Source organism: Pan paniscus, chromosome 18 (assembly GCF_029289425.2).
Source record: "Pan paniscus chromosome 18, NHGRI_mPanPan1-v2.0_pri, whole genome shotgun sequence".
In the NCBI taxonomy this organism is placed as follows: domain Eukaryota; kingdom Metazoa; phylum Chordata; class Mammalia; order Primates; family Hominidae; genus Pan; species Pan paniscus.
Window position 1 is genome coordinate 79498919 of NC_073267.2, and position 25935 is coordinate 79524853.

General features: G+C 55.1%; 1 protein-coding gene across 5 annotated transcripts; it reads left to right on the forward strand.

Moving 5' to 3' along the window:
* The first annotated feature begins 846 nt into the window (after nt 1-846).
* On the forward strand, nt 847-15387 carry LOC117976274 (C-type lectin domain family 18 member A). 5 transcript variants are annotated; one of them, XM_055100414.2, is made up of 13 exons: nt 847-2114; nt 2639-2868; nt 3418-3509; nt 5716-5955; nt 10343-10440; nt 10861-10982; nt 11140-11247; nt 11774-11866; nt 12244-12350; nt 13063-13114; nt 13387-13483; nt 14357-14468; nt 14975-15387. In XM_055100414.2, the coding sequence occupies exons 2-13, from the start codon at nt 2745-2747 to the stop codon at nt 15017-15019; spliced, it is 1290 nt and encodes a 429-aa protein (XP_054956389.1). In that variant the 5' UTR covers nt 847-2114; nt 2639-2744; the 3' UTR covers nt 15020-15387. The 5 variants fall into 5 exon arrangements, with proteins under 5 accessions (XP_054956389.1, XP_034796473.3, XP_054956390.2 ...); XM_034940582.3 differs by having other exon boundaries at nt 856-2114; nt 12985-13114; XM_055100413.2 differs by having other exon boundaries at nt 877-2114; nt 12985-13114; nt 14377-14468.
* The last annotated feature ends 10548 nt before the right edge of the window (nt 15388-25935 follow it).

The following is a 25935-nucleotide window of genomic DNA, read 5'->3' on the forward strand; positions in this document are numbered from 1 at the left end:
GCCTCACCTGGGGAAAGCTGCCTTGCAAGAATGAGGCTGCCCATTCTCCAAACCCACCCCAGCCACCGAGCAGGCTCCACTAAAAAGTCTGAACCCAGGAGGGAGTACCATGGAAACCAAGTTGCAATGCCCTGGTTAGGGGCCCAGCAGAGGGGTCATCCCAGCTCTACGCCATTGGATACTGAGCTTCAGGAGTGGGAGTGCCATCCTCAGGGTCACACAGCGTGTCGGTTCCAGCCTAGGTCTTCCAGTGTCTCATTGATCTTTTATCCACTCAGCTTCTCTTCTGGCCCATGAACCTTGCTCTCCTGGGACTCTTTTTTTTTTTTGTTTGAGGGGTCGGGGGTGGGACAGAGTCTCGCTCTGTTGCCCAGGATGGAGTGCAGTGGTGCCATCTTGGTTCACTGCAACCTCCGCCTCCCAGATTCAAGCAATTCTCCTGCCTCAGCCTACCGAGTAGCTGGGACTACAGGCACCCACCACCCTGCCCAGCTAATTTTTGTATTTTTAGTAGAGACAGGATTTCACCATGTTGGCCAGGCTGGGCTCGAGCTCCTGACCTCAAGTGATCCGCCTGCCTTGGCCTCCCAAAGTTCTGGGATTACAGGCATGAGCCATCACACCCGGCCTGGGACTCTTCTTGCAGTGAGCCAGGGCCATGGGACCCTTCAAAAGTTGCTCCACCCTAATCCCCAAAATATCTTTTTCTCCCACCTGTCCCAAGTGCCTGGCATCATACTATATGGGCCAACTGGCCGTGTTTGCTATGGAAGCCCAATTGTAGGAAGTGGGTCTTTTATCACCCGGCATAGCAGAGCTGTGGAAACTGCACTGGGAAAGATCAGGATGTGAATTAAAGCATTGGGAATGGGAAGGCAGAGACCTTGGATTAGCTGGGATGCTCCACGCACTCGCTGAGTGACCTTGGACAAGCCCTTTAGACACACTAAGCCCGTTTCCTCATCTACACGACGGGCATCCCATCTGCTACTGCACCAGGTTCTTGTGGCAATAACTTGAACTCACACATGCAAACAGGCTTTGTGAACTCCATAAACACAGGTGGCTTGGCCAGGTGTGGTGGCTCATGCCTGCAACCCCAGCACTTTGGGAGGCCAAGGTGGGAAGATCCCTTGAGCCCAGGAGTTGGAGACCAGCCTAGGCAAGACGATGAAATCCTGTCTCTACCAAAAAAAATAATAATAATTAGCCAGGCATGGTGGCACACACCTGGTCCCAGCTACTTGGGAGGCTGAGGTGGGAGGATCACTTGGGCCCAAGAGGTCAAGGCTGCAGTGAGCTGAGATTATAACACTCCAACCTGAGTGGCAGAGTGAAACTGTCTAAAAAATAAAAATAAAAATACATCAAAAAACAGGTAGCTATTAAGCATTGCTAGGACCCACACGCAGTGACCCTGAGGGTGCCGGGTTTCTGTTTGAGGGAGAAGAAACTCCTGAGCCCCTAGGTATTGTAGGGGACACGCAGTTCCAGACTGCCTTCATGGCCTGTATGCCTGGCCTCATCCCCATCCCTGGCACCCATGACGATAGCCACATTCCACTGGTGTTTCCCCAGGAAAGCCAACCCTACCTGCATCTCAGCAGAGCTTCCACGGAGTTGGAACCCCGCTCCGAGAGGGTGTGGGCTCAGGGGCCAGGGGTCACACAAACTCCAGAAGGAGGACGTAGTTGGTTTGCAAGGCTGTCCTTTGCCCTGGTTGAATAACCTTTGGTCTGCCCTGAGAGGAACGTGGGCATTAGGCTGCAGCCCGCAGGAAGCCATGTATTTTCTGAGAAACTTGGCCCATGGTGCAGATCTGCTCCAGCTCACTCTGGTGGGATCACGCCAGCCACGGCCGGGCCACGGCACATCATGGCAACGTGCTGCCCACCTGCTACGCCACCTGTTTTTCTAAAGGCGGACGTGATCCCAGCAGGACTGGAGTCAGCCCAGGGCATCACGTGCTCTGGTCCCTGCCTGCTTTGACTCCTCCTGCCTCACTCCCCCCCTGGCCTGTAGTCATGTGGGTGAGGGTGGTGGGCACCGGGGCTGGGCCCAGCCCCCGACCCTGCCCAGACAGACTTTCCTAAGGCACCCTTTTCCTCGTGCAGGTGCGGCCTCAGCCCACCCCCCTTTGAGCCCACAGATTGCACCCCTCTGGTGTGCGGTTACCTCTTGCCTATGTTTAATTCATGGCTAGGGGGTTGGGACGAGCTTCCCAAGAAACGAAAGAACTCCCCTGGGGTCTTGCCCAGTTCCTGCTCACCAGAAGGACCATAGCCGAGGTCCTGCTCCCAGGGCCCGGGGCTGGGGAGCGGAAGCCATCAGTGGGCTCGGAGGACACTGTCTCAGCCAGGACACGGCCATCGGTCACTAATCTGCAGCACTGGAATGTCCGCGGGCCAATCAGCGGGGTCTCTGGGGGCTCCCCAAGGGTGCTAATAATCCCACAATGATTAGCAGGGGCCGCGGGTCAGTGCACACCACTCTGCCTGCTGTCGGGGGCGGGCTGGCCAGGCCGAGGCCGGAGCAGGCAGGCATCCCCTGGAGTTGTCTCTTTTCATGCCAGCGCCAACAGGAGGCTGTTTGGACACACTGATTACTCACTCACCAGCCTCCCTCTTTTGTCCACCAGCCCAGCCTGACTCTTGGAGATTGTGAATAGCTCCATCCAGCCTGAGAAACAAGCCGGGTGGCTGAGCCAGGCTGTGCACGGAGCGCCTGACGGGCCCAACAGACCCATGTTGCATCCAGAGACCTCCCCTGGCCGGGGGCATCTCCTGGCTGTGCTCCTGGCCCTCCTTGGCACCACCTGGGCAGAGGTGTGGCCACCCCAGCTGCAGGAGCAGGCTCCGATGGCCGGAGGTAAGGGACACCTGGTGAGGAGGTAGGTGGAGGCACCATTACGAGCTCTGAGGAGTGGGTGCTAGGAGACTTCTGGAAGCCCGGTCCCAGGCCTGAGCCCCAGGCCGTGCGGGTGGTTTAATGAGGAAGCCCTGGGACAGCCCGGGGGCGGTCAGGGGTGGATGCTGGACTGGGGAGGAAGGAGGAGGAAGGAGGGCCAGGGCTGGGGTCAAGGAGGAACGCCCGAGGAATGCTGTGGCTGGGGCCTGGAGAAACTCAGTGGCCCAGAGGAGCCCCAGACAGGGGCCTGCTGGGAGCCAGGGCTGGCCCCCCTACACCCAGCCCCCACCGCTGTTCCCTCCCACCACCCCAACCCCAGCACTCAGCCCACGCCTGCTGTACCTGGTCTCTCTCTCAGCCTCGCTCCATTGCTATGCCCCACGTCCCCTGCACCCACCACACTCCTCTCCCATCTTGTTTTCCAAGGGCAGGGACACATGCTTATTTTGCCGTGTGTTGGGTTCAGGTCCCCCCATCCTCGGGCTGCCTGACCTTCTCTCTCCACCCCAGCCCTGAACAGGAAGGAGAGTTTCTTGCTCCTCTCCCTGCACAACCGCCTGCGCAGCTGGGTCCAGCCCCCTGCGGCTGACATGCGGAGGCTGGTGAGTACCCGACCCAGCTGGGCTCTGCCAGGGGGGTGGCCGGAGGCGCGGACCCCAGAGGGCGGCTCAGGAGGCCACGCCTGTCCAGGTGCCCTTCAACTTGACCAGGGTGGGCAGGCACAGCCAGCCACCTTGTCCCTGAGGGACGGAGGCCCTGGTTGCTGGGGGTCTCTGCAGTTTCTTAACCCCCCACCCTCAGTTCAGGAGGTCGGGCCCCTTGGCTCCCACTCGCCTGAAGGGCAGGACCTTGGGCCTTCCCTGGCATCTTGTTGCCACAGAGACCAGGAGCCACAGGAGGAGCCGGATCCCCTCCTCCAGGGAAGGGGAGCTTCACGAGGAGCCCTGCAGGATGGGCGGCCGGGCCAGGGAGGGAGAAGGTGGTGCTGGGCTGGGGAGGGGCTTCTGTGCGGCCAGGGCCCGGCGCCTCCTCCTGAGCTTATCTGAGCCACTAGGACAGGCCTTGCCCGTGTTCTCTGCTCACTCACTCGTCCACATTTTCCACATTTTCAGCAGGGGCCGGGGGTCGGGGGTATAGAGTTCCCCACCAGCCCGGCTGGGGCTGCGGGGTTGGGACTGTCATCTGGAGGCTCAGAAACGCTGCCCCCCATTGTCTGGGACTCCAGCAGCCCCAGCCCATGTTAGCAGGCCAGGGAGCCAGGGCAGGGTGGTGGGGGCGGGAGGGTTACCCATGGCTGCTTCCCATGAACTCCTCCAAGGCAGGCGGCCACGGTGGCGACCTTGAGCACTCTAGGGTCAGTTTCCCAGGAGGTGGGGGTGGGGTGGCTAAATGCGGGGGGTCGCTTCTCCCCCATTCCCAGCCCTGAGTGGCTCTGCCTCTCCTCAGGCTCAGACCCTGGGCAACCAGGGGTGCTCCCAGCTGTGACCTCCGTGGTTGGATACTCCTGCCTGGGACCCCAGGAGGGGCTGCGGTGGTCGTTGGCTGGCAGCTGGCACCCTTTCCAGGGCCCTTTTGTCAAAGTCCTAGAAAACTTCATTTCCATAAAGGTGCAAATGGAGCTCCATGGCTCAGCCTCCCTCGTGGCCCGGCCCCGAGCACCCTCCGGGCCTCTAGGGCTCCAGGGCACCCCTTCTTTGGACACAGTGGAGACTGAAGGTCTTGTGGGGGTGGAGGGCTGCTGAGGGACCCCGGGGAGCCCCCAGCTCCTGGCCCCAGCCTTCATCAGAGGTAAAACCCCGATGGACATTAGTGCAGGATGAAGTTGGCTTGGGGTGCAGCCCCGAGGGGCCCCCCTCCCTGCATCTACTCAGTGCTTGTGAGTCCTATCCTGCAGGCACCTCCCTGCTCCGTTTACAGATGAGCTCAGGGAGTCTCGGGAGATCAGGGGACTGCACCGAGTCACCCAGGGGTGGTGATTGCCAGGCCCCTGGTTTAAGAAGAGGGAGGGGGCTGGGCACGGTGGCTCACACCTGTAATCCCAGCACTCTGGGAGGCTGACACAAGCAGATCACCTAAGGTCAGCAGTTTGAGACCAGCAATGGCCAACATGGTGAAACCCCGTCTCTACTAAAAATACAAAAATTAGCCAGGCGTGGTGTCACATGGCTGTAATCACAGCTGCTTGGGAGGCTGAGGCAGGAGAATTGCTTGAACCTGGGAGGCGGAGGTTGCAGTGAGCCGGGATTTCTCCACTGCACTCCAGCCTGGGCGACAGGGTGAGACTCTGTCTCAAAAAAAAAAAAAAAGGAAGAGGGAGGGGGCGGGGTCAGCTGTGCGTGGTGGGGAGCATATGAGGCCAGGCTCCTGGGGGCAGGAGACTAGGGCAGAGAGGCGTGGCTGTAGGGCTTTTTGCATCACAGGAGGGCAGCGTGGCCGGGTGGGAGAAGTGGAGCCTTTCTGACAATGGCCAGGGCCCAAACACAGAACCAGTCTGCAACGCGTGGGCACTGCTCACATGACCAGATGGGAGAAAGACAGGAGGAGCGGGTCCCACTGCCTGGGCAGGGCCGAAGGATGCCCACGACAGGATTTGGAGATGGAGGCTCAGTCGTGAGAGGAGCCGGGCTCCTCCTGGAGGGACATCAGACAACACCAGTGCTTCCTCCAGCAGGACTCCTCATCCAGTGCTCTCTTTGCCACCTGACCTGGCACCCGGTGGATGCTCAGAGATGGCAGGGGAGTTGAATCTTTGAGGCCTGGCCCAGCAGTCAAAGGCCTCCCACAGATGTCTGTTTGTGCTGCCCCCAGGACTGGAGTGACAGCCTGGCCCAACTGGCTCAAGCCAGGGCAGCCCTCTGTGGAACCCCAACCCCAAGCCTGGCGTCCGGCCCGTGGCGCACCCTGCAAGTGGGCTGGAACATGCAGCTGCTGCCTGCGGGCTTGGCGTCCTTTGTCGAAGTGGTCAGCCTATGGTTTGCAGAGGGGCAGCGGTACAGCCACGTGGCAGGAGAGTGTGCTCGCAACGCCACCTGCACCCACTACACACAGGTGAGTGTGCTGCAGGTGAGGCCAGCGTGCCAGCTCCCAGATACAGACTTCCACTGGGCCATCTCAGAAGAGGCTGCAGTTGGTCCTAAATGTTGGGATTCCTTTTCCTCCAATTGGTTTAGTTTTACTTTTTTTTTTTTGATACGGAGTCTTGCTCTGTCGCCCAGGCTAGAGTGCAGTGGCGTGATCTCGGCTCACTGCAACCTCTGCCTCCTGGGCTCAAGTGATTCTTGTACTTCAGCCTCCTGACTAGCTGGGACTACAGGCATGTGCCACCAGGCCTGGCTAATGGCTTTATACTTTTAGTAGAGATGGGGTTTTACCACGTTGGCCAGGTTGGTCTTGAACTCCTGGCCTCAAGTGATCCACCCACCTCAGCCTCCCAAAGTGCTGGGATTACAGGCGTGAGCCACTGTGCCCCGCCACATTTTTTCTTTTTTTGGAGACATGGTCTCACTCTGTCACCCCAGGCTGGAGTACAGTGGCGTGATCTCAGCTCACTGCAACCTCCGTCTCCTAGATTCAAGCGATTCTTGTGCCTCAGCCTCACAAGTAGCTGGGATTACAGGTGTGCGCCACTACACCCAGCTCATTTTTTTGTATTTTTAGTAGAGACAGGGTTTCACCATGTTGGCCAGGCTGGTCTTGAACTGTTGACCTCAAATGATCTGCCTGCCTCAGCCTCCCAAAGTGCTGGGATTACAGGCGTGAGCCACCATGCCTGGCCTAAGCCACTTTTTTTCAATCCGAAATATAAATAATTTCAAACATAAACGTATTTATTTATTTATTTGAGACGAAGTCTTGTTCTGTCACCCAGGATGGAGTGCAATGGCTTGATCTCGGTTCACTAGAACCTCTGCCTCCCAGATTCAAGTGACTGTCCTGCCTCAGCCTCCCAAGTAGCTGGGACTACAGGCACGAGCCACCACACCCCACTAATTTTTGTATTTTTAGTAGAGATAGGGTTTCACCATGTTGGCCAGGCTGGGTCTCAAACTCCTGACCTCAAGTGATCCACCTGCCTGGGCCTCCCAAAGTGCTGGGATTACACGTGTGAGACACCGCACCCAGCCTCAAACGTAAATTTAAAACGGCCCCACTCTTACCCACTACCTAGGTTTAGAAGATGCTACTAAACTAAAGCCCTGCTCCTCCCCTTTTCCCGCTGTCCCTCCCTGGAGGGAATCTTCCCAAAGTTCAGGAGCATCACTGCCAAGCAAGTTTCCATTTTTTCTCTTCATTCAACAAATATTTGTTGAGGGTCTTCTACACACACCTGGCGCTCTTCAGATGCACTGAAAAACACAAGCAAAATCCCAGGAAATATTTAATACCTCTACTACCTGCGCAAGTGGGTTGTGCATGTTTAAATATTATACAAGGCTGGGTGCGGTGGCTCACGCCTGTAATCCCAGCACTTTGGGAGGCCAAGGTGGCAGGATTGCCTGAGCCTGGGAGTTCGAGACCAGCCTGGGCCACATGGCAAAAACCTGCCTCTACAAAAAAATACATAAATTACCCAGGTGTGATGGTGTGCGCCTGTAGTTCCAGCTACTTGGGAGGCTGAGGTAGGAGAATTGCTCGAGCCTGGGAGGTGAAGATTGCAGTGAGCTGAGATTGTGCCATTGCACTCCAGCCTGGGCAGCAGGAGTAAAACCCTAGCTCAGAAAAAAAAAGAACATGTGCCCCTACAACTAGGTGTTGCTAAAGTGCTTACACCAACTGTGCAGACCAGCAAACCAGTTCCCGCTTCCCGAAGATCTTCTGGCTCCTTAATTTTTTTTTTTTTTTTTTTTTTTTTTGAGACGGAGTCTTGCTCTGTCGCACAGGCTACTGTGCAGTGGTGCCATCTCAGCTCACTGCAAGCTCCGCCTCCTGGGTTCACACCATTCTCCTGCCTCAGCCTCCCTAGTAGCTGGGACTACAGGCACACGCCACCAAACCCGGCTATTTTTTTGTATTTTGTTTAGTAGAGACAGGGTTTCACCATATTAGCCAGGATGGTCTTGACCTCCTGACCTCATGATCCGCCTGCCTCGGCCTCCCAGAGTGCTGGGATTACAGGTGTGAGCCACTGTGCCCAGCCTTGGCTCCTTAAGTTTTGTCAAACTCAAAGGTGTGAAAAACCTAACTCTGTTTTGTTGGTGGTGGTTGTTTTTTGTTTGTTTTGTTTTTGTTTTTGTTTTTTTGATTCAGAGTCTTGCTCTGTTGCCCAGGCCAGAGTGCAGTGGTGCGATCACAGCTTACTACAACCTCCGCCTCCCCAGTTCAAGAGATACTCCTGCGTCAGCCTCCTGAGTAGCTGGGATTACAGGCGCCTGCCACCACACCTGGCTAATTTTTGTATTTTTAGTACTCCTGACGTCAGGTAATCCACCTGCCTCGGCCTCCCAAAACTGTTGGGATTACAGGCTTGAGCCACCATACCCAGCCTCTATTATTGTTCTAATTTTCTTGATGTGAATGTTTAGATCATTAATTTTAAATCTTTTTTTGTTTCTACTATATACATTTAAAGCTATAAATTTCCCTTTAAATGATTTCAGCTGCATCCAATAAGTTTTGATGTTTTTTCTATTTCCAGTCATGATGTTTTTGTTTGTTTTGAGACATGGTCTGGCTCTGTCGCCCAGGCTGGAGTGCAGTGGTGCAATCTCAGCTCACTGCAGCCTCAATTTCCTGGGCTCAGGTGATCTTCTCACCTCAGGTCTGGAGTAGCTGGGACTACAGGTGTGTGCCACCATGCCTGGCTAATTTTTTGTATTTGTAATAGAGACGGGGTTTTGCCATGTTGGCCAGGCTGATCTTGAACTTCTGAACTCACATGATCCACCCAACTCAGCCTCCCAAAGTGCTGGGATTACAGATGTGAACCACCACACCTGGCCATGATGTTGTTTTAGATTTTGAAGTGTATCTTTAAGTTTCTAAACTATGTTATCTTCTCTATTTACTTGTAAATTATTTACTTTAAATTTCATTGCATTGAATTCATAGAATGTGGCCTGTAGGATGTGCTGATTCTTTGCTATTCGTTGAAACTTGCTTAGTGGTCTAATGTGTGGTCCTCCTTTGTGGTTTGCAAAAGTCCCATGCATTCCTAAAAACGACACATATTCTTTAAGTGTTGGATACATGTATATGATCACATGTTCACATCTGCCTGCTACAAGCCAGTCTTGTACATGTCATTTTTAGTCTCTACTGGAGAGTTTGTTTCACTCTTCTTATATATTGCCCATTTGTGCTATTTCCAAGCTGTTGCTGATTCTAAGACTTTAAACTGGTTTGCAGACCTGTATCCATTAGCTTTTATTTCATGACATACTACCCCAAAATTTAGCAGCTTATGATTCTGCAGGTCAGCCACTTGGGTTGGGCTCAGCAGGGAGGTTTTCTGGTCTTGGCTGGGCCCACTCATACACCTGCAATCAACTAGGGGGCCGGCTGGGAGCTGGCTGTGCAAAAAGGCCTCTAATGGTTCATCTCTGTTCCATGAGGCCTTCCAAACTCCACCAGGCTATACTGAGTTTGTTCATGTGGTGACTGAGCATGGTTCTATGAGAATGAGTGGAAATGGCAAGGTATCTTAAGGCCTAGGTTCAAAATTGGCTCAGTATCACTTCTGTGGCATTCTGGTGGCCTAACCAGTTACAGAGCCAGCCAGATTCAAGGAGCAAGGAAAGAGACACCTCTCTTTGCTGCAAAAAGCTGCAGAGTCACATTTAAAGGAGTGGCCTAGCGCAAGAAATGAATGGTTGTGGTCACCATGCAGTCACAAGGCCCTTGATGTTCCAGTCTTTTTTTGGCTACTCCCCTCCACCCATCAACAATCTCCCCTCATTTCAGGTACCTCCCCTCTCCATCCCCCTCTCAACTAAGAAAGCCTTCCTAGGCCGGGCACGGTGGCTCACACCTATAATCCCAGCACTTTGGGAGGCCGAGGCAAGCAGTTCACCTGAGGTCAGGAGTTCAAGACCAGCCTGACCAACATGGAGAAGCCCTGTCTCTACTAAAAATACAAAAAAATTAACCGGGCATGGTGGCAGTCGCCTGTAATCCTAGCTACTCGGGAGGCTGAGGCAGGAGAATCACATGAACCCAGGAGGTAGAGGTTGTGGTGAGCCAAGATCAGGCCATTGCACTCCAGCCTGGGCAACAAGAGCAAAACTCCATCTCAAAAATAAATAAACAAATAAATAAATAAAAAAGCCTTCCTGAACTATTCCCACCCATGCTTCTACCCCTGCCCAGGACAGCTGCTGCTCCTGAGCCCTCGAGGAGGTAAGGGAGCCCTCTGTTCACCTGGATGATAGCGAAAGCTGTGTCCCCCTCCCCAGGGGTGGTTCACAATAGGGTTTCTGATCCCCTGTGTCTCCTGTAGCTCGTGTGGGCCACCTCAAGCCAGCTGGGCTGTGGGCGGCACCTGTGCTCTGCAGGCCAGGCAGCGATAGAAGCCTTTGTCTGTGCCTACTCCCCCGGGTAAGCCCTGCTACACCCTCTGCTGGGATGTCTGGGAGACAGGGAGGGGTGCTTTCACTGAGGGTGAGATTCCCACCCATCCACCCGAAAGTAAAGTCCCTGATGCCTTGCTCTGCACCCTTGGTGGGAGAGGGGAGGAGAGGAAAGGCAGAGGGTGCTAAAGATTCTGGCCACGTGGAAGGTGCTGCTCTGCGGATGTCCCTTCCTGGATACTGGTCCTGGTATCAGGGAGTTTGTCCAGGATTGGTTTGGAGGCCATCTCTTCTCTCCCAGGGAATCTCCCTATCTCACCCAGCTCCCTGACTCCCTGGCCTGGCCGCAGGAGCTGAAGGGGCCAGGGGGGCAGGCAGCAGGGCCCTGCCACTGCCTTGCCCAAGGCCAGGCCCTCCCACACCCTGTGGTGCCTGCTCGTCCTCACAGAGGCAACTGGGAGGTCAATGGGAAGACAATCGTCCCCTATAAGAACGGTGCCTGGTGTTCGCTCTGCACAGCCAGTGTCTCAGGCTGCTTCAAAGCCTGGGACCAAGCAGGGGGGCTCTGTGGTAAGTGCATGAGGGCTCAGTCTGGTGACCCTGGGGTGGGGGTGGTAGCATCCTACTGGGCTGTCCCAGAAGCCCTGGCCCTTAGCACCCAGGGAGTCTCCTGCCTGGCCTGCTGGGAGGAGACCCTTTTCTCAGAGTCCCCTCCTCCTCTGACCAGAGGTCCCCAGGAATCCTTGTCGCATGAGCTGCCAGAACCATGGACGTCTCAACATCAGCACCTGCCACTGCCACTGTCCCCCTGGCTACACGGGCAGATACTGCCAAGGTGAGGGCACTGGAGCCTGGGTGTGCCCAGCCCTGCTCTCGTGGCAGGTCCTAGGGCTGCTACACTTCCTGAGAGTCTCAAGGGTGTCAGAGGTGCTGACTGTGTACTCCCTGAGTCTGCCCACTGCATACATTCTTTCAACAAGCATTCACTGAGCACTAGCTGTTTGCCAGACCCTGAGCTGTGCAGGAGATTCAAAGTGAAATCAGGTTCAGCCCCTTAGGCTCTGGGAGGAGGACAGAATTAGGACCCAGAAGTGGATTCTTGCCCTACTGCCCCTCTACCCTAACCCACTCTGTGACCATGGGCAGGTCACCTCCCAAACTCCAATATGCCTCACTCTGCAATGGGGACCAAACCAAAGACACCAGGCGTGCCAGCAATCGGAAGCCTTGGTGGGTTCTGTCTCTGGGAGGGGTATTCTTGCTGTGGTTGGCATTCCCTGGATGTTCGAGGCCTTTGGGGGGCAGCGTGGGGTCCAGAAGGCTGGGGGCTGAGCGTCTGCCCCACTGCCGTGCCCTGGCAGTGAGGTGCAGCCTGCAGTGTGTGCACGGCAGGTTCCGGGAGGAGGAGTGCTCGTGCGTCTGTGACATCGGCTACGGGGGAGCCCAGTGTGCCAGTGAGTCCTGCCCCAGGGCCCCCAAAGAGCCAGCTCCTCTCAAGACCCCCCTTCAATGGGGCATCAGCTCCCAGGAGCCCGCTGTGTGCCTCTCTTTCCAACTCATTCAGTGACAACACGTTGAGATCTTGAAACTGGCCACAGCATGGATATTTACACCAAAGAAATTGGCAAATGCTATAAACCATGGATTTTTTTTTCTTTTGAGAGAGAGCAAGCTCAATATTCCAACTTACCAGCTCACTCCTGACCCTCACCACCCACTCTTTTGGAGCAGGTGGCCAGAGGAAGGGGCACCCTGAGCTTAGCTCCCCAGCAGGGCAGGAAAGGGCAGGGATTCTGAAGTCCACACACAAACTCAGGCTCCCCTACCCCAGCCAAGGTGCATTTTCCCTTCCACACCTGTGACCTGAGGATCGACGGAGACTGCTTCATGGTGTCTTCAGAGGCAGACACCTATTACAGAGCCAGGATGAAATGTCAGGTGACAGTCACCCCTAGCTTCCTAGGAACCCCCTAGGGCCTCAAGTGAGGGTCTTAATGCAGGGACCCTGGAGTGAGAGGTGGTTCCTTCAATGTCTCTGACCTCACCCTATTCATCAGCATAAAGCAGGGGTCGTGGACTCCAAGGCTCATAGAAGCCAGGAGGTCACTTATTGACCTGAGGGGCCAAGGTCAAGACCAATCTCTATCTAAGGGAGTTCCAGCCACTGGTTGCCTTGCAGGAATGCAAGGTCAGGGTGGCCAGAGCTTGGGGTTGTTCAAGAAAACCAGCAACCCAGACTTCCACTGGCAACTCTCAAAACCACAATTAATTACTGGGGTTGGCAATCAACTCGGATATATTTAAGACACTGTGCAGGTGAAACAGAACCTCCTCAGGGGCCAGACCTTGCCTGGGCTTGTGGGCTGCTGGTCGCGCCCCTGTGCACAGGGAGAAGAGAAGCAGACGGGAGCAGAAGGGACCCCTGCTCTTGGAAGGGAGGCTGTGCGGGCTGGGGGTGATGATAGCCCGGCCAGCACACACACATGGCATCTTAGGCCATGGGCAGGGGTGGCAGGAAGGGGCAGCCTGGGCTCTGGGAGCCTTGCCTGTGTGACCCAGGGTGGGGTTACAGAGGAAAGGCGGGGTGCTGGCCCAGATCAAGAGCCAGAAAGTGCAGGACATCCTTGCCTTCTATCTGGGCCACCTGGAGACCACCAACGAGGTGATTGACAGTGACTTCGAGACCAGGAACTTCTGGATCGGTGAGTGCCCAGCTGATTGGGGGTATGGTGAGTAAGGGGTTGTGATGCCCCACCCTGCTGCAGGAACCCTGGGCCATGGCGGCTGCCAGCAGATGGCAAGGGTGTGTTGAGGGCCTGGAGCCCAGAGCAGGGCCAGCTGCTCACCCCCTTTCCCGGGGAGGGCCCAGGTAGGGAGCACATGGGGGCTGCCAGCGCTGGGAAGAGGGGCCAGAAAGGCAGCTGGCAGCAGACTCCAGGGTCTGAGTGGGCCAACCTTGACTACCCCGGCCCAGGGCTCACCTACAAGACCGCCAAGGACTCCTTCCGCTGGGCCACAGGGGAGCACCAGGCCTTCACCAGTTTTGCCTTTGGGCAGCCTGACAACCACGGGTAAGTGTGGGGTGCCTCCCTCCCCTGGGCCTCCTTCTCACTTGGGCCTGCCTGGTGGAGCCCCCCATCCCGCTGCCTGGCTGGGCCCTTTGAGGGTCTGATCCTTCCCTGGTGCCTGCCCAGGTGCCAGAGAGTTGTGGGCACAGCTGGTGTGGGCCGGTGGTGGGGTGAGGGAGATGCAAGCCGGAAGGCACGTCACGTGGGGGAGAGAGGGACCCAGGAAGCCTCCATCCATCTGTCCATCCCCAGTGTCCCCTGGCTGTGACTCCATCCCTCCAATTCTCATCCACTCACCCCTCCCTCTGCATGCCCTCTGCCTGCATCAGTTACACTGATGCCAGCATTCCTTACCTGTCACCCACCTGCACTCATTCACAATACAACCCTGCACCTGCAGACCCACCAGCCATCCTGTAGCAAGAACCCTCTGGTCACGTGGCCCCACCCTGCTCTTCAAAGCCCAGCAATGCCCAGGGCCAGGGTGGAGGTGGTCCGGCTGTGAGGCCACCAAGGGCTCCAGCGATTTCAGCCAGCCCTCCTTGCCAGCAGCCGGCCTGTGCCCCTGACCTGTTGCCTGGAGGAAGTCTGGGCCTTGTTGGGTTCCCAGGTGTACCTCTCAAGTGGGCTGTCTATTCCAGTCCCCACCATCCCCACAGGCTGGTGTGGCTGAGTGCTGCTATGGGGTAGGCAGAGCTGTTACCCCAGGAAGGGGCTTCCCTGAGAAGTGGAGCAGGGCTGGGGGCTTGGGGACGGGCCTGGCTCCCAGCAGCCCCATCGGCAGGTGGGGGCACTGGAGCCCCTGAGATGCAGGGTCCTGATGGGTGGAGGGCTTAGGCCTCTCCCGGATCCCTGACTTCACTCTTGCCTCCTGAGCGCCACACCCTGGCCTGCAGGTTTGGCAACTGCGTGGAGCTGCAGGCTTCAGCTGCCTTCAACTGGAACGACCAGCGCTGCAAAACCCGAAACCGTTACATCTGCCAGTTTGGTGAGGGACTTCCTGAGGCTCCCCTTCTCTGATCCCTGACCCTGGGGGTGCTGCTGACCCGGTCCAGCCTGCAAGGGTATCTAGGTGGCAGGTTCAGAGTGGGTCTGGGCACACGGGGCCATAGAGGATGCCCTGTTGATGGCCTTGTACCTGTGGGCTCCTGAGCCCAGAGGGGCAACGACGGGCCCAGCTTCATACAGCAAGGCCATGCAGGAAGGACTAGAGCTACAGCTCTGCAGGGGATTTCTCCAAGGACCCTCTCCTGTCATGAAAGCTGCTGCCTGGGAACCTGTTGGGTTCCTTGGTGTTCCCGGGAGCCCCATGAACTGTGGTGGAGGCAGAGGTGAAAACTAGCATGGCACCAGCTCCCAGCAGCCTCTGCTATGAAGGCCTGGAGCGCCACAGGGACCACGGCCATGGGCACTTCCAGACCGAGTGCAGCAGGGCTGCCATCTTGGGACTGCCTGGGCTGCCACCGAGCCCTGCTCTCTTCTGCTTCCTTCCAGCCCAGGAGCACATCTCCCGGTGGGGCCCAGGGTCCTGAGGCCTGACCACATGGCTCCCTTGCCTGCCCTGGGAGCACCGGCTCTGCTTACCTGTCTGCCCACCTGTCTGGAACAAGGGCCAGGTTAAGACCACATGCCTCATGTCCAAAGAGGTCTCAGACCTTGCACAATGCCAGAAGTTGGGCAGAGAGAGGCAGGGAGGCCAGTGAGGGCCAGGGAGTGAGTGTTAGAAGAAGCTGGGGCCCTTCGCCTGCTTTTGATTGGGAAGATGGGCTTCAATTAGATGCCGAAGGAGAGGACCCCGCCAGTGGTCCAAAAAGGCTGCTCTCTTCCACCTGGCCCAGACCCTGTGGGGCAGCGGAGCTTCCCTGTGGCATGAACCCCACAGGGTATTAAATTATGAATCAGCTGAACCTGTGCATGCTCATTTCAAAGGGAAATTCAGATGATCCAGGATGACCCTGGAGAGACCAGAGGGGGCCTGAGGCTTCACTGCAGCGGCCTCCACCCACCTATTCCCTTTCCTGGTCACCTTCATGGTCCAGGACACTCTGTGGAAGTTCTGGGTCTCCCCAGTAAGAGGAAGACCAGACTCTGCCTCAGTGAGGGGCAGTTCTCATGGCTGGGGCCCAGGCAGGCAGGGTATTAATAGAAGTTGCTCTGAATGTCTGGGAGACGACACGTGTGTGTTGCCCCCACTGGCGGAGTGTCATCGCACCAGGGCCAATGGTAGTCAGAGCCTGTGCAGTCCCGCTCCCTCACCCAGCTCCTCAGACATCACCCACAAGGGGTTATCACTATCCCAGTTTACAGCGGAAGAAATGAAGGCAGAGAGATTAACTTGCATAACATCATACAGCTGGGAGTCAAACCCAGTGAGTCTGGCTGTCATTTATTTATTTTTTTTCTTTTCTTTTCTTTTCTTTTTTTTTTTTGAGACGGAGTCTCGCTCTGTCGCCCAGGCTGGAGTGCAGTGGCATGATCTCGGCTCACTGCAAGCTCCGTCTCCCAGGTTCATGCCATTGTCCTGCCTCAGCCTCCCGAGTAGCTGGGACTACAGACGCCTGCCACCACGCCCGGCTAATTTTTTTTTTCCGTATTTTTAGTAGAGACGGGGTTTCACCGTGTTACCCAGGATGGTATCGATCTCCCGACCTCGTGATCCACCCGCCTCAGCCTCCCAAAGTGCTGGGATGACAGGCGTGAGCCACCGTGCCCGGCCCTATTTTTTTTCTTTTTTGAGACAGAGTCTCGCTTTGTCATACAGGCTGGAGTGCAGGGGTGCAATCAGGGTTCACTGCAGCCTCGAACTCCCAGGCTCAAGCGATCCTCCTGCCTCAGCCTCCCAAGTAGCTGGAACCACAGGTCCGCACCACCACGCCCCGCTATTTTTTGTGTTTTTTGTAGGGACGGGGTTGCACCATGTCGCTCAGGCTGGTCTCGAACTCCCGTGCTCAAGCGATCCGCCATCCTGGGCCTCTCAAAGTGCTGGGGTTACAGGCATGCGGCCCCGCGCCGGCCCAGTCTTTCCCTCTCCCACTGCTTCCCAGGGCTTCGCCTGTCTAACCGGGCGCGGGCAGTTGTCCTGTGTCCTGGCTCAGCGCGGACCTACGCAGGGTGATCACACAGATGCCCCCAGCTCTCTCTACCTCCCGCGAAGGCGCTGAGCCCCCTGATCCCTGCCCGGGCACTGGCACAAGGTCGCCTGCGAGCGCCAGGCCTTCCTGCCCGGTGGGAGACGGGCGGGCCCTCTCTCCGGCTCGGTCTGGTTCCCCGGTCAGCCAGCAGCCGCGCCTCTTCCTCCCAGACCCGGGACCCGCCCCTTGGCCGGGGCCGCGGCCGCAGCGCCCGGAGGGGCCGCCCTGCGCATGCCCGCGGGAGGTGGGTGACCCGGGCGCGCGCTGCCCGAGGCCGGGGGGCGGTGGGGACAGCACAGGCGGGGCGGCCGAGCCGAGACCTTCCCACCCCGCCCCACGCCTGGTTGGGGACCTGACGCGCCGTCGTGAGTGGGGCGGGTGCAGGTGTCCCTGGGGGCCGGGGGCAGACACTGGTGCGGGACGACCTGCTCCCGAGGGGGTCCGCAGGCCACACCCAGAGAAACTGGGGCGCCTCCAGTCACCGCCGCGGTCCGCCCCGCCCGAGGCTTTGACCCCCTGAATCAGCGTCGGGGCAGGGATCCGCCTGGGGTGGAAGAGGCTGGGAAACTGGGGAGTCCCGGGCCTCCTCTGGAGCCGCCCGCCCTTGGCTGGCTGGTCCTTCTCTTCCGCGGCTCCCGCCGGGCTGGGCCCTGGGCCGCCCTCACTCCCTCCCCTCTGCAGCCTCCCTTGCGTTTGTCATTCACTCTGCCAGGCTCTCCTTCTGCCTCTGCATGCCCAACGATCCGGAGAAAAACACGGACCATGACATCAAAAGGCCTTGGCAAAGGAATCGTGATTATTGTGATACAAGATTCTGCACCTCAAAGGGGATCCCTGTAGTGAGTTTTGGAAAACGTACAAAGCCTGACTTACAATATGCCTGTTATCTGTGGTGTTTCATCTGGGGAACTTACTTTTCCTTGATAGGGTAAACTATTCTCATCCAGAGTATGTCCTTCAGTCTGTAAAAGTCCATGGTGCCCTACATCTATTAGGGGAGTGAGGAAGGGCAGTGGGCATTGGATCTGCTTCTTTGAAAGCCCCCACCTGTGTTTAGCTTCTGTTAGAGGCCTTTGAACCAGAGCAACTCCATCTTGAGTAGGCGCTGGGTAAAATGAGGCTGAGACCTACTGGGCTGTGTTCCCAGGCGGTTGAGGCATTCTAAGTCACAGGATGAGATGAGAGGTCGGCACAAGCAGTAAAGAAGCCGCGGCCAAAACCCACCAAAACCAAGATGGTCATGCGAATGACCTCTGGTCGTCCTCACTGCTACACTCCCACCAGCGCCAAGACAGCTTATAAATGCCATGGCAACGCCAGAATGTTACCCTATATGGTCTAAAAAGGGGAGGCATGAATAATCCACCCCTTCTTTAGCATATAATCAATAAATAACCATAAAAATGAGCAACCAGCAGCCCTCGGGGCTGCTCTATGGAGTAGCCGTTGTTTTATTTCTTTACTTTTTTTTTTTTTGACAGGGAGTCTTGCTCTTGCTCTTGCTCAGGCTGGAGTGCAGTGGCGTGATCTCGGCTCACTGCAATCTCCTTCTCCTGGGTTCAAGCGATTCTCCTGCCTCAGCTTTCGAGTGGCTGGGACTACAGGTGCCCACCACCATGCCGGCTTTTCTTTTTTTTGGACTTTTAATAGAGACGGGGGTTTCACCACGATGGCCAAGGTGGTCTCGAACTCCTGTCCTCAGATGATCTGCCCGCCTTGGCCTCCCAAAGTGCTGGGATTATAGGCGTGAGCCACCGCGCCCAGCCCTATTCCTTTACTTCTTTTTTTGAGGTGGAGTCTCACACCTGGCCTCCAATATGTTTATTCATATTGCTGAAGCAGAGGATTGCTTGAGTCCAAGAGTTTGAGGTTGCAGTGAACCATGATCATAAGCTGTATTTCAGCGTGAGTGAGAGATTGAGACCTTGTCTCACAAAATAAAAGTTAAAAAGCCCTTATCTGGAGGTGAGAAAGCCAAATACAAAGGTCTTCTCAGTTGGTTCCCAGTCTTCCCAGTCCAGCAGCCTCAGCATCACCAGGGAGCTGGTTAGGCAAATTCTCGGCCGCCCCAACCTACTGAATTGGAGACCCTGAAGATGGGGCTATCTGAATTTTAACAAGGCCTCCAGGTTTGCATGCTCAAGATTGAGAACCACTGGCAAAAGCAAACAATTTGAATCTGAAGTCAGCCCACCTGCATTTGAATACAGGCCCTGCCGCTTAATAACTGTGATTTAGAGCAAGTTATTACTTAACAGCTAGGTTGACCAATTGTCCGAGTTTGCCTGGCACTGTCCTGATTTCAGCATTGAAAGTACTACATTATCGTTGTGGCTCACGCCTATAATCCCAGCTTCTCAAGCTGTCCCTGTGGAATCCTCAATATCAGTACATTCATCCCTATCTAGCATCCCCTTCCTCCCTCGCCCGTCCTGCACCCTCAGAATTCATTCTCAGATCAGCTTCCCAGATTTTTGCCAATATCAATTAAAAAATTTTTTTAGCCAACCATGTACTGTGAGTAAGCCAATATCAATTAGCAAAATCTTTAGTTTATTTTGGTGATTCAGTATCTTCCCCCTGGAGTTTTTTGATGATTCATTACCCTCCTAGATTTGGCCCCTGGGGCCTGCGGGGATGTGACTTGTCATTTAATTCTGGAGAAAATGAGGGGTAGGGCTTATAAGGAGACTCCTTCGGGGCAGGGTCATTACAGGGTGTGTTACATAGGGAAATGCTAGCTGCTGGCTAGCTCTCGCTCTTGAAAGGCTCTTCCTCCCTCAACTGAAATGGGGAAGGGGGAACCCCGGCCGACTGAGGTCCTGACATCTTTAGCACATGGCTTCTTAGGTCACCCAGGGCATCCAGGTTACCAGCTTGGGAAACAGGAGATGTAGGGTGGAGGAAGAGGCTACAGCCCACCCTGGAAATAACTGCCATCTGTCCCACCCATATGGTTAGGCTTTGTGTCCCCACCCAGATCTCATCTCGAATTACAATCCCCACGGGTTTAGGGATGGACCAGGTGGAGGTACTTGCATCATGGGGGCAGTTTCCCCCATGCTGTGCTCGTGACAGTGAGTGAGTTCTCACGAGATCTGATGGTTTTAAAGCGTGGCAGTTCCTCTTTCTCGTGCTTACATCCTCGTAACCGTCCTGTGGAGAAGGTGTCTGCTTTCCCCTACCTCCATGGTTGTAAGTTTCCTGAAGCCTCCCCAGCCGTGTGGAACTGTGAGTCAATTAAACTTCTTTATAAGTTACCCAGTCTCGGTGTTTGTTTTTTTGAGATGGAGATTTGCTCTTGTTGCCCAGGTTGGAGTGCAATGGCGTGATCTCGGCTCTTTGCAACCTCTGCCTCTCGGGTTGAAGCTATTCTCCTGCCTCAGCCTCCCAAGTAGCTGGGATTACAGGCGTGAACCACCACACCCAGCTAGTTTTGTATTTTTAGTAGAGAGGGGGTTTCATTATGTTGGTCAGGCTGGTCTCGTGCTCCAAGCCTCAGGTGATCCGCCCACCTCGGCCTCCCAAAGTGCTGGGATTACAGGCATGAGCCACCGCACCCAGCCTTGGATGTTTCTTTATAGCAGTGTAGAAACAGACTCAGCCGTCGCTGCAGGTCATACCTCAGCTACATAGAACACCTAACTGCCCGCAAGGGAGTTCCTGCTACTAGGATCTTCAGAGTGACAAAGAGGAAGCTTTGGCTGGCAAGGGTGGTGGGGAGGGGAGGGGCTAGGTACCTAAGGCTTCCCTATCTTTCCACACAGCCTAATTTTCATAGCCTCTGGTCTCCACATTTCACTCTTTCCCAAATAAAGACCTTTTAAGGTGTGGGTCCCCTTGGTCATTCTGTAACCATTGGATCAAGTTTTCAGTTTTTTCTGCTCTCTCAGCTGCAAAATAACACATTCGAGTTTGGGTTTTTTTTTTTTTTTTTTTTTTTTTTGGAGACAAAGTCTCACTCTGTCGCCCAGGCTGGAGTGCAGTGGTGTGATCTCAGCTCCCTGTAACCTCCGCCTCCTGGATATAAGCGATTCTCCTGCCTCAGCCTCCCAAGTACCTGGGATTACAGGCACCCGCCACCACACCTGGCTAATTTCTGTATTTTTAGTAGAGACGGGGTTTCGCCATTTTGGCCAGGCACACTCGGGTTTTCTAACCATACCTTGAGCCAAGAATTTGGATTCTGAGCTTGTCTTTTCATTTAAGCTATGTGGCGCTGTTAACATGACCGCCCTGCCCAGCAGGTCTCGACTTCAGTGTAATCTTTATTCTCTTCTATGGCAGGAGCCATTAGGTCCCCCAAAGCCTTGCCTTTGATGGGTACTTAGTTCCCGGGGACAATGGGATTAGCTGTCTTGCCAGGGCGTGCCATGGGGCTGCTGGTGTCCTGTCCCTTCATACCGGCTGGATTTTCACTGTCCTCTGGCCACTTTCCAGCCTTCAATTGCTCCTGTTTCCTTTGGGGCTTCTTGCTCTGTCCAGTCCTGGTCCTATTTTTGTAAGAATCAAGGTTCTTAGTTTTAACCAACAGAAACTAATTCTGGCAACTCTAAGCAGAAAGGGACTTGGTCAGAGGTACTGGCTAGTTCCCAGGAGCTCGAAAGGGTCAGAAAATCAAATCGGGAAGAGGCCATTGGGCAAAGCTGGCCAGGTGAAGACCCCACAGGCTCTGCTGGCACAGAAGCTACAATTGGCACCACCGAAGTGGGACAGAAGCTGCCACCTGTACAAGCTAGATGTAGTCGCTGCCGCTGTCACCATCAATTTTTGAGATGATGCTTCTTCCTGCCTGCCACTTTAATTCAAAGCGAAGGCCAGGTGCAGTGGCTCATGCCTGTAATGCCAGCACTTTGGGAGGCCAAGGCAAGAGGATCGCTTGAGGACGGGAGTTTGAGATCAGCCTGGGCAACAGGGTGAGACCCCGTCTAGCCAAAAAATACGAAAAAAATAGCTGGGCAGAAAGAAAATGGCTCATGCCTGTAATCCCAGCACTTCAGGAGGCCGAGGCGGGTGGATCACCTGAGGTCAGAAGTTTGAGATTAGCCTGGCCAACACGGTGAAACACTGTCTCTACTAAAAATACAAAAAATTAGTCAGGTGTGGTGGCACATGCCTGTAATCCCAGCTACTCAGGAGACTGAGGTAGGAGAATCGCTTGAACCCGGGAGGTGGAGGTTGTAGTGAGCTGAGATCTCACCATTGCATTCCCCGCTGGGTGACAGAGCAAGACTAGTCTCAAAAAAAAAAAAAAAAAAAAATAGGGGCCACGTCGATGGAAGGACAAGAATAAAGAAACTGAGGCCGGGTATGGTGGCTCACGCCTGTAATTCCAGCACTTTGGGAGTCCGAGGTGGGTGGATCACCTGAGGTCGGGAGTTCGAGACCAGCCTGACCAACACGGAGAAACCCTGTCTCTACTAAAAATACAAAAATTAGCCAGGCATGTTGGTGCATGCCTGTAATCCCAGCTATTGGGGAGGCTGAGGCATGAGAATCACTTAAACCTGGGAGGCGGAGGTTGTGGTGAGCCGAGATCGCGCCATTGCACTCTAGCCTGGGCAACAAGAGCGGAACTGTGGCTCAAAAAATAAATAAATAAATAAATAAAAAATAAAGACATTGGGCCAGGCACAGTGGCTCGTGCCTGTAATCCCAGCTCTTTGGAAGAATGAGGTAGGAGGATTGCTTGAGCCCAGGAGTCCGAGGGTGCAGTGATCACGTCATTAAACTCCCGCCTGAGTGACAGAGTGAGGAGCTGTCTCCCCACCCCCATCCCCCAAAAAAAGAAGGTAACTGGGCAAAGAAGTTATTTTTAGTAGAGACTGGCTTTCATCATATTGGCCAGGCTGGTCTTGAATTCCTGACGTCAGGTGATCCACCCACCTCGGCCTCCCAAAGCGCTGGGATTACAGGTGTGAGCCATGGTGCCCAACCTCCTCTTCTCATTCAATCCTCAAAATCATCTCACAAAGCAGGTGCTATTAATACCCGCGTCTTACAGAACAGTTAACAGATGTGTCCAGGGCCGCATGGAGAACACCTTGAGAGAGCAATGAGATCTCGGTCTCCTGCCTCATGACTGATACACTGTTTCAAGAAGTTAGATGACATCACAGATACTCAGGGCACCCAGCTCCAGGCCTTACTGCCTTCGCACAAGGCCGCTCTCTACTAGCTTCACCCCTCATGGAATGCAATGGTCAATGAGGCCCTGGTCAGATCATGGGACTGACAAAGCCAGCACTCCTAGGCTGAGTCTCAGATCACATGGCTTGTTTGTTTGTTTTTGGGAGATGGAGTTTCACTCGTGTTGCCCAGGCTGGACTGCAATAGCACTGTCTCAGCTCACTGCAACCTCCGCCTCCTTGTTCAAGCGATTCTCCTGTCTCAGCCTCCCGAGTAGCTGGGACTACAGGTGTGTGCCACCATGCCTGGCTAGTTTTTGTATTTTTAGTAGAGATGGGGTTTCATCACATTGGTCGGGCTGGTTTCAACCTCCTGACCTCAGGTGATCCACCTGAGCACTTTGGCCTCCCAAAGTGCTGGGATTACAGGCGTGAGCCACTGTGCCCGGCTGGCTTTTTTTTTTTTTTTTTTTTTTTGAGGAGTCGCACTCTGAAATCCAAGCTGGAGTGCAAAGATGTGATCTCCCACCATGCTAGTTGTGTTTGTTGTTGTTGTTTTTTCTTTAGTAGAGATGGAGTTTCTCCATGTTGGTGAGGCTGGTCTTGAACTCCTGACCTCAGGTGATCCACCCACCTCGGCCTCCCAAAGTGCTAGGATTACAGGCGTGAGTCACCATGCCTGGCCTCAATTTCTTGAAAGACAAAGAAAAAAGACAAAAAGAAAAAGAGAGAGAAAGAAAAAGAAAATGAAAAAAGAAAAAGAGAAAGAGAACAAGAAAAAGAGAAAGAAAGCTCCATGGGTTTAAAGGCAAGAGTCAGCTTCAAGGAGGGCTGGGAAGTCAGATGATGCCACCCCTGTGCTTCCCGCAGCCAGATCACCTGGTGGAGGTATGGTTGGTTTTGGGCCCCTCTCTCAGCACTTGCTACCAGAGAGGACAGCTCTACACCAGAGAGTGAGGGTGGGAACCTGCTCACTGCTGTCTGCTCAGGGCTGGGCATGAGGCAGGTGCTCAGTAGGGGTCTGGAGAATAAATGAATGAACCATCATGGGGCCAAGCACCTGGAAGCGGGCTGGAGATGCTTGCTCTGGACTCCTGGCTCAGGAGTGGACTCCCCAGGTGGACTTCCTCCTGCATCGCCACAGCTGAGTGCATGGAGCACGGGTAGGGCAGCTAATGAGCAGGGTCATCATGAATGACAGCAGATGACACCAGGACAGGGGAGGTCAGTAGCCAGATGGGAAGAAAGCAGAATGAAACAGGTCGGCCGGGTGCAGTGGCTCATGCCTGTAATCCCAGCATTTCGGGAGGCCGAGGTAGGCAGATCACGAGGTCAGGAGATCGAGACCATCCTGGCTAACACGGTGAAACCCTGTCTCTGCTAAAAATACAAAAAATTAGCCGGACGTGGAGGCAGGTGCCTGTAGTCCCAGCTACTCGGGAGGCTGAGGCAGGAGAATGGCGTGAACCCGGGAGGCGGAGCTTGCAGTGAGCCGAGATCGCGCCACTGTACTCCAGCCTGGGCGACAGAGCGAGACAGTCTCAAAAAAAAGAAAAAGAGAAAAAAAAGAGTTCTGGCGGAGAGTGTGGGTGAGCACTAGGGTACTGGAAAGATTCCATGCCTGGGAATCGTGCGTGGATTGATTACATCCCCACTTCTGGCAAAATGCTTCATGGCCTTGTGCAAGTTAACTTTGTCTCCCTGGGCCTCTGTTTACTCATCTGAGAAACGGGGTAAAGACATTTGCTCTTCTTAGGTCACAGGGCTCCTGTACACGATGTGAAAGGACTTTGGAAAGTATCCTCCACTGTGCAAATTTCTCTGAGAAGTGCTGCGGCTGTTTATCCTTAGACTGGAATGAGAAGGGGGAGATGTGACTTTTGTGACTTTCAGGGTGGGCCAGGTGTTGTAGGTGACAGGACAATCTCAGGCTGGTAGCAGTGGCTCATGCCTGTAATCCCAGCACTTTGGGAGGCCGAGGTGGGTGGATCACTTGAGGTCAGGAGTTTGAGACCAGCCTGGATAACATGGTTAAACTCCGTCTCTACTAAAAATACAAAAATTAGCCAGGTTGGGGTGGTGTGTGCCCGGAGTCCCAGCTACCCAGGAGGGTGAGGCAGGAGAATCCTTGAACCCGGGTGGTGGAGGCTGCAGTGAGCCTAGATTGCTCCGCTGCACCCCAGCCTCAGCAACAGAGTGAAACTCCATCTCAAAAAAACAAAGACAATCTCAGATGTGCAGTTCACACCCTGGGGCTCCCTGTGGGATCAGGCTGAGGGTCACATTTAACTGAAATCTTCAGGAGTTCAGCGTTGGGGTAGATATTCCCTGAGAAGCAGCTGAGAGGTAAAGCTTCCTCCGGGAAGTACTCACTTGCTCCTTGTTGATTTCATGGGGTCTCAGGTTTCAGGAGGAAAGTAAAGATGAAAAGCCCTTGCTCTGGCATCTTGGAGGACTTCTGGGTGAGAGCCAGGAAGGGGAAGGCGTTTGGACTCGTTGCCCTCCCAGGCCTGGAGTCTGATTTTCCTGCTCTGTCTGGTTTTGGAGGTGGAGGCTGCGAAGCCGAAGCAGCGCTGGTCCTGCCAGCTCCTCCCCTGCCCTCTGCTTCCCTGGCCTTGCACAGGGACAAGGAGCTCCAAAGAGCGGCTCTGTCCTGTCTCAGCCTGGGAGGGAAGAGGGAGGTGGCATAGATGGTTCCGCAAACAGTTCAGTACGTGCCAAAGGAGGGCCTGGGAAGCCCCAGATCAGGAGAGGGTGCCTGCCTTTCCCGTGAAGGCCAGGGCTGAGCTGCTTCCTGCCAGCATCCAGTTTTGCTCAGAGCACCCAGAACGCCGTCTTGGAGGAACGGGGACAGGCGCTGACGCAGAACCCTGGAGCTGTGTCTCCTGCCTCCAGGGCTGGCTGCAGCTGCAAAGACCAGCTGGCAGGCGGAGGACTCAGGAAGACTCTCCCTGTGTTGGCCCTGCAGCCCCATGTCCCCTTCTCTGCTTCTTGGGAACAGGAGGCCTGTGTCTGCCTGTCCTGAGCATCTCAAAAGGAAACGCTATTCTAGGGATGATGAGAGGGAATCAGGGCCTGAGGCACTTGGAGGAACATTTGCTGAGCTCCCTGTGCAACAGCCCATTCCAAGGCCAAGGTTGCAAAGGTGGCTTAGATGCTGTCCCTAAACGGCCATCGAGGTTCCAAGCCTGGCAGG